At 38.5% G+C, this 8,484-nt stretch overlaps 1 protein-coding gene across 1 annotated transcript; it reads right to left on the reverse strand.

The window, feature by feature from the left end:
* Positions 1 to 5,534: 5,534 nt before the first annotated feature.
* LOC103478510 (chemokine-like receptor 1) lies at positions 5,535 to 7,402 on the reverse strand. The gene is made up of 2 exons (XM_008432399.2): positions 7,362 to 7,402; positions 5,535 to 7,072 (listed from the first exon to the last, which is right to left on the reverse strand). The coding sequence occupies exons 1-2, from the start codon at positions 7,369 to 7,371 to the stop codon at positions 5,985 to 5,987; spliced, it is 1,098 nt and encodes a 365-aa protein (XP_008430621.1). The 5' UTR covers positions 7,372 to 7,402; the 3' UTR covers positions 5,535 to 5,984.
* Between the last annotated feature and the right edge of the window lie 1,082 nt (positions 7,403 to 8,484).

The following is an 8,484-nucleotide window of genomic DNA, read 5'->3' on the forward strand; positions in this document are numbered from 1 at the left end:
ATCTCACAATTTTGTAATTTATCATTGTTTATTAAACTTTGAAAGCTGAGAGGCTTTGTTAATATTCCGTCCTAAAATATGGTTGGATGTGCCCTTTTTTTTTTTTTTTGAGCACCTGCCCCTTTAGTGGTCTCTGCACGGCCCTGGTTACTCAGACAAAGCAAGAATAAAAAGAAACATAGTCATTCATTGCAGGAGATACAACCGGGAGAGACGGAGAAAAGTAAAAAGCCAACAGTTGATACCGAAAAAGAGAAAAACAGGCAGAGTGAAAGAAAAACCCCGGTGAGGAGCTAGTAAGATGGCTTTTTTAAAACGTCTCTATTTAAGCTGGACTCCAGCATGGTATGGACAACTTCTGAGAAGCCAAAAATATACAGACTTTCCGCAAATCTTACGTGACCGAGAAGCTATAAAACAACAACAAAATAATAACATTTTTTGCACCTTTTTTCCCCTACACATCCTTTTCCTTCAAGTCAACTACTCTTTAATATGCTGGGATATGGCATAAAATGATGTGAGCAGCCAGCTTCTGTTAAAAATGACAGATTGTGAGTTACCTGCCTTGCAAAAGGTGTAAACGACTTCTGGAAACCCGTCAAGTCAGTGTAACCAGGATATTTTTCCCCCTTTCTGTTAGATTCACTTTTATTTATTTTATTCATTTAAAGATTTATTTTAAGAAAAATCCTCCTTTTCTTGATTTCTTTTAAGCACAAAAATAAACCAAACAAGAACAAACACACCATTAAGTGTGTCTGTTCTTGTGTGGTTTTTGTGTCACATGGCCTGCTGTACATCAGTGTCTTAATAGACAACTGCTGCTTTTATTTATTTTTAAGGGTTTTGTTGGCTCTAGAGGCCTTTATTTGAAAGTAGTTTGACAGGAAAGAGGGTTATGAGAGAGGGGGAAGACATGCGGCAAATGTCACCAGGCCRGGAATCGAACCTGYGACCACYGGCATGAGGACTAAGGCCTCAATACATGGGTTGTGCTTTGCCCCTGCACTACCACAGCACCCCCAGCTGCTGCTTTTATGGTGGCTGCTCACCGGGCTAGGTGGGAGATGCTGTCCGTCGCTGCCACAGATGTGTGATTATAGATCAAAACCTTCGACTGATCACATGGTTTGACAAGTGGGAACTAGCCAGTTCCCACTTGTCAAACCATGTGATCAGTCCCCAGATCCAGTTCCAGATCCTCTTTCAGATCCAGATCCTGGATTCTGATTCTGTCTGTTGCGAACTGGCGAGTTAAACCATCGACTCAAGAGAAACGTCACATCCTGTTAATTCCTTCCAGTCCAGTATTCAAGCCCACTGCTTGAATACCTCTGGACTGAATTGGACTGAATTGGATCACTCTCACTTCCATCAAGAAGCTGAACTATTAAATGACATTTCCCCTGAAATTGTGGATGCCATCTGTCAGAGCTGCTTACTCAGGACACAGCACCAAACTAAATTAGTGGTTGAGTCTTTATCTGTCTCTGTTAACTCCATCCTTGACAGTTTCATCAAAGAAGAATCTCATGGCTTGCCTCTGATTCCCTCTCTATCTCAGACTGATCTCCAAGAGGAGCAACAAGCTGACCCTGCCATTCATGAGGACATTCATCAGCTAGAGACTGGCAAGAAGATCCCTCCATCAGTTCATGATGACCTGTCTGACCTCTCCTTGCTTCTGAGAGAGTGGAACAGATCAGAGTTGGTGGATGGAATCTTGTACCAGAGAAGACAAGATGGAGATAGACTCAGTTAGTCCTACAGCCCAATTTACGACACCTCCAGTCGAGTGCTTAAAGGGCTTGGACAGTGATATGGGGCATTTGGGCATTGAAAGGACAATTGATCTGGTTTGTCAACGCTTCTTTTGGCGTAAAACGACACCTGAAGTGGAAACCTTTATTAAAACCTGTGGTCGTTGTGTAAGGCGCAAAGCTCAAATGGAAAAAGCAGCTCCATTGATAAATATTCAAATAAACTGGCCACTTGAACTGTTATCTATGGACTTCTTAACCATTGAACATGATAGTAGTAACACTAAGGACATTCTTATTCTTACTCATCACTTTACCAAATTTGCAATTGCCATTCCTACCCCCAACCAGAAAGCAAAGACTGTACCAAAGTGCCTCTGGAATGAATTCATGGTTTATTATGGGATTCCAGAGCACATACACTCAGACCAGGGTACAGATTTTGAGTCCAAGGTTATTAAAGAGCTCTGTGACGTTGTTAGCATAAAGAAGAGTCAAACTACCCCGTACCACCCACGAGGAAATCCAGTCGAGCGCTTCAACCGCACTCTGCTCAGTATCCTTGGGACCCTGGAGGGTAAACAAAAGTCAAAATGGCGGGAGTATGTCAAGCCTTTAGTGCATGCATACAACTGTACAAGAAATGAGGTGACAGAGTTCACACCCTATGAACTCATGTCTGTCCATGTCTTCCTGTTGATTTGGCTTTGGGTTTACCTGTCAGAGAACGACTATCCATCTCTCATTCAGAATATGTCAAGAATCTGCGGTCAGACCTGCAAGAAAGCTACAAACTTGCTTCTGAGAATGCTCTCAAAGCAGCTGCAAAGAACAAAACCCGTTTTGACCAGAAAATCACACCTTGCAGTTTGGAAGGTGTAATAAGCGACGAGTGCTGGTTTGCAACATCCGTCTGAGGGGTAAGCATAAGCTGGCAGATAAATGGAAACAAGGTGTGTACAAAGTTGTTGACCAGGCTGGAAATGTACCAGTTTACACTGTACAACCTGAAAGCAAAGAGGGGCCCACTCGTACTTCACATCGAGACCGCTCCCTTGTGGATTCCTGCCAGTTTGCTCTGCAGAAAAACCCTCCATTTCTACACCTGCCTTACAGCGAAAGACTTGCAGCCAGGATGGTTGTTATTTAGAGGTTCCTGATATTGAGGAGGGAGAGAATGTTGAGCCATCTATGCCAGAGATCCCCTTCCCTCTTCCAATCAGATTCAGTGTTAATAAAGTGAGTCAATCCAAGTCATCACCTTTATTACTTTGCAGCCTACTTCACCTTTGGCTCAGAGTGATGCGGAAGCTCGTGATTATCCTTTACAGAGCACAGATCTGGAGACTGCTATGTCATCTGAAAATCATTTATCCTTGAAACAAAACAATACTGGTCCTTAACACTAAATGTAGCAGGTATCTTCAGTTTTACATCGCTCTGAATATGATATGTTGTTTTCAATTTTTCAACTAAAGCACATAAGATGTCTTTACTCAATCCATTTTTAGATGTATGGTGTAAAATCTATTAGTGAACGTCATTAGCTCCAGTTCACACTCCAGACCAGATGGTGGCGGTATTGCACACTTTCAGGTTTTTTTTTTTTTTTTTTTTAAAGCGCCATAAAAGAAGAAGAAGCCATAAAGCTGGAGAAGATAAGAGATGCTGTTGAAATTCGCCATTTTTCCTCGCATAATATTGCCTTAAAAATAAAGAGAACCTTGATAATAGTTAATAGTTTTGGTAAATTCAAGCTGTTGACGTCTTAGTCCGAGTCAGACGACAACACAACAGGACAAGAACCGGATGGAAATGAAATGTGGGTCACAAAATGAGCCCAAACGGACAAAGGCTGGTAATGTGTTGCTAGCTGGTGGTAAGTTTGCTTCAAAATGATAATTATCTATGTTTAATTATAAACAGTGCAGTACATATACGTCATTAGCAATTCTAATAAACCAAAGGTGTAATTGTAGCATATAACACTACTAATATATAAAATGTAATGCCAATATACTTAAAATAATTCTAAATATATTTTAAATGCAATTCAATCACAAAAATAGTACGCTCAAAATATACTAATCAAGCACGTTTATATTAAATAAAAAGAAAGATACTTAAAGAATACTAAGTATAATTTTAGTTGTTCCAAAAAATACGTGAAAGTATACTTAGTACACTTTTAATTCTGCTTTTATACTATTTAAATACTATTAAAATACACTAAGCATAAAATTAGTTGTTCTAAAATAGCACAAAGTTAACTAATCCTAAGTGAACTTAAAGTATACTCAAGTATACTAAAATTGAACATACTTAGCACATGTATTTTTCACCAGGGTAGACTGAATTGGATCACTCTCACTTCCATCAAGGAGCTGAACTATTAAATGTTGATTTGGATAAAGGGGAAAAAAAACATTTCATGTTTCATGAACTATTTGAAGAACGTGTCTGTATATATTGTAAATATAATTTCACAAATTTTGCACTATGTGGTTGTCTGTGTTTTAACAAATTAGCACTCTCTCTAGCAGTCAAATTTTTCTGATCTGTTTTCATTATTAACTTACTCATAATTAGTCACTTTCATATCCATATCCAGTAATACATGTTACATCAGCACTAGCCCTAACATGGCATGTTTTTACTACAAATCCTTTTCTATTTGTTGGCTTCAGGTAATATTTTATGTCTGAGAAACCACATTTTGAGTTTTAATTTGCTGTATGCGATAATTTCAAAGAGGATCCGGAATAAATTAACTAATTTATTAACTTTTTGATGTAAAGCAGCTGAATTCAATTTTTTGCAATGAGCAAGTATAGTTTTGATCTACCTTTTCTGTACCATCGTGCAACAATATGAAGTTAAGCTATTATGATGCGAACATATTTGTTTAAATTCATGCTACAACCTGACAGAAATAGGATGAATTGCAGTTTTCCAATATGCAGTTTTATAGTTTGAACAAATCTTATTTTGCCCCAGTTTATTTTTAGATTATATATTTGCCTTTCCAGTACAGAAATGATATCACATAGACTTTCAGCACAATTGCCAGAATTAATTTCACTCGTTTATTTAAATACGGTTTAGAACAGTGGTTTCCAAACCTGGTCCTCAAGTTCCCCTGTCCTCCTTGCTTCCAAACACCTGACTTAAATGAATGGATGATTTGGTGGCTGCAGAAGACGTCGTGCAATTCTTTGAATCAGGTGTGCTGGGACAGTAATGTATCTAAAACATGCAGAGCAGGGACACCCAAGGACCAGGTTTGCGAACCACTGGTTGAGAAAATCAATGCACTATTTGCATTTTTATACTGATACTACTTCTACTGTATTCTAGAATATGAAACTAGGCATTTTCACATACCACACAATGTGGTATGTGAAAATTATTTTAATTTCCTCTTGACTAGCCTGTATGTATGAGCTGTGCTTGTAGTAAGAAGTATGAACTTTGTAAAGAAAGCAATCTTTAGTTTCTAAAAACGTTGAGCTACTGCTTTTTTTTTTTTTTTTTTTACCACAATAGAATCTAATGGCTGCAAGGAACATCTGCAGTACGAGTGCTGCGATTCAGATAAGGTGTATGAGCGAAAAACCACTCAGAAGTGTCTAGAGGTTTCCGTTATTCCAGTTGCTTTGTTCGTTTCAAACCAAAACACTCTGTCTCAGGCTCTTGTTATATCCTGTAAGATAAGAAATCAGGACTGAACGTGTGACAGGATTGTTTTGTCATCATATTTTTAATAATTGCTGAAAAATCCATGAATATTTTTGTCTCTTTTGACAGTGTCATTGATGAAGTAGACAGTCATACAAATGTGAGCATTGCTAAACATACAGGTTCATGAAAAGAGGCGAGTTAAAACAAAATTCAAACTGTTCTAAAATAAACGAGTAATTTTATACTATTTTTACAGTATTTACAATCATTTCATTAAAAGCTTGACATGTACAATATATTACTGCAGGACGCCTACACAGCGTTTCAGTTACATTTGCTGATTGAATGTGGAAGGCAGGGTGTTCTGTGAGATTTTATCAGACTCTGGTTTGTATCTCAGGGTGTCTCGATAACCACATACGAAAACACCTGTTAATGGTGAACAAATGATGGGAAAACAAGCAGACGTCAAAAATACTCTTTGAATTTTTTTGCACGTGTTCACGTTACTGTACAAATAAAAGCTTTGCTCAGATCACTTCAGTGCGCTTTATTAAAGTCCACCATTTCAATCAGTTTGTGGCTGTTTTCCTCCATCTTTGTGAACTTCTCTGTACAGATCTCTTTTTTTGATTTTGTTAAGATCATTGATGTCTCAATTTCTTTCCCCTCAGCAGGGGCGGTAGAATCAGACTTTCTGGGAGTCCTTGACAATGAACGAGACGACGTAACAAATGATAAGTGGTCCTCTGCCAGGGCATTTTCTAGAACCAACCAAATTGACTGCTTGAGCTTCTTCTGGAACTCGTCACACATGAAAACATAGAGGATGGGGTTCAAGCAGCTGTTCATGAAGGCAAGACTTACAGTTAGAGGACCTGCAACACGAACAAWGYTMWGTAMATCTGRGWARKMRKKKAWTTTTAATTSWATRAAACYCAAAACATGAAAAGGCAACCAGCAGATAAAGAATGCAAAAATGATGGAGAAAATGATCCGGTGACATCTTCGTTTCCTCATTCTCTGCATACGCCTGGCRCGAATCCATATGGCYACATRTGAGAAAAATATAGCCAGGAWYGGGATGAGAAAACCCATAACAAAGCGGAATATAYACARTGTSCRKTGTTKGTTTTYTGTCATAGTTGAAGGGTACYWGCAGTATGTCTGATTCTTGYCRACTTYCACAGTACGAAAGTATGCATAAGGTGTGCTACAGATGGCTGCAGCCAACCAGATTGCAGCACTTATGACTTGAGCTTTGCGGACGGTGCGCTTGTTTTGTGCCCACACCACCACCCAGATGGACACGCAACGATCCAGACTGATGGCTGTCAGAAAAAAGACGCTGGCAAACATGTTGACCAAACTCACAAAGTTGTTGAGTTTGCACATAAGCTGTCCAAAAGGCCAGTGGTGCTGCTGAGAGAGAGACACTGCTGTAAACACCAGGAACGCTGTAAAGAGGAAGTCGGCCAGAGCCAAGTTGAGAAACCACACAGTGTTGACGGTTTTCTTCATCTTGAAGCCGGTCACGTAGATGACCAGACCATTACCAACCGTCCCCACCACTATAATCAGGCAGTAGACGACCAGTGAGAATGTTTGGACATGCTTCAGAACCGAATCTGATGACAGAAAATTGGAAATATTTGAAAACAGATTTTTAAGAATACACTGAAAGAACAAGAAATTGTGATATAACAACATAATAATTTTATGTGCAATGTAAGATGAAAGACAAAGACATCTGAATTACAACTAGTCTATCTGAATTGACAGACTAGGAAATATCAGGATTACCTGTTTAAGCATGGACAATGCACATCTAAACTTTATTGCAAAGGTTAGTTAGAGGATACATTCTTACTCATTCCTGCTGTTACTTAAATTAATTGTAGTTTTAAAAACTCTTACCAATATCCATTTTGCAGGAGTCAGTCTGAGTTCAGTCTGAGTTGAGCTCTAACTGTTCGGAGATTTATCTCACACCCTGTCATATTTCTCCTCCCTCACAGCTCATCTAGCTGCCAATGAGACTTTGCTGCACAGGAAAAGGAGTGAGCAAAATGACAGTAGTGTATTGCAGTACAAAAAGAGGATATTTGATTTTCTTCACAGTGAAAGAAAGCCCTTTAAGGACTTATCACAAGTTTGTAAGAGTGATTTGTTTTGAAAGAGATGTTTTGTATCACTGTGTGGCTGCTCAGGTGGGATGTATTTTGCTGCTTTTGATGCACAGTATTGGTGAGAAATTCTATTGTATTTTTTTGTAAGTAATGTATTACGTATTGATGCAATGTCATCCACTTGTACAAATCACACAACTATGTGACAACAAACACAAAAACGGGCAGGAACATAGTGAAGGAATTATTACGCCATCAGCCTTTGTGTCTGAGTAATTATGAGGACAAATATCAAACCATTTGTTTGAAAATCACCTGATGATGCATATCATCTGCGACAAGGGGTGAAGTTTCATATACCTCTGAACTATTGCAATGAGCTTCATGAGAAGCAGACACCCACAATACCACCTCTTCAAATTTATGGTTTTGGTGACATTGGAATTATATATCACTATTATTCATTGCATATAGCAATAAATGTCATGAATCCTGACTTTTTGGAGCACCTCCTGCATTCTGTCCTGAACTTCATGCATAGTCATTGAATCCCACAACAGCAGTATTTCTACTTAAGAGACAGAAAAGAATAGAATTAGACTATATTGTCATTGTACATGTCACGAGTACAAATCAACAATAGGAGGATAACTTTAATAAATGTGCATATATTGTTCATCGATCTGAAGAAGCAATGTTTTCAAATTTCTGTGCAATAAAAAAGTCTGTTTCAGACCTTATGCAAAAATAAAAGGAGAAAGAAACATTAATTAATAAACAGGAAAAAGATACTGATCGTAAAGGTGGTTTCACAGGAACTGCCATTTTGCAAAACATACCAAGTCCTCAAAATTGCACAATGTTGACACACACACACACACACACACACACACACACACACACACACACAC

Source organism: Poecilia reticulata, linkage group LG16 (assembly GCF_000633615.1).
Source record: "Poecilia reticulata strain Guanapo linkage group LG16, Guppy_female_1.0+MT, whole genome shotgun sequence".
Taxonomy (NCBI): Eukaryota; Metazoa; Chordata; class Actinopteri; order Cyprinodontiformes; family Poeciliidae; genus Poecilia; species Poecilia reticulata.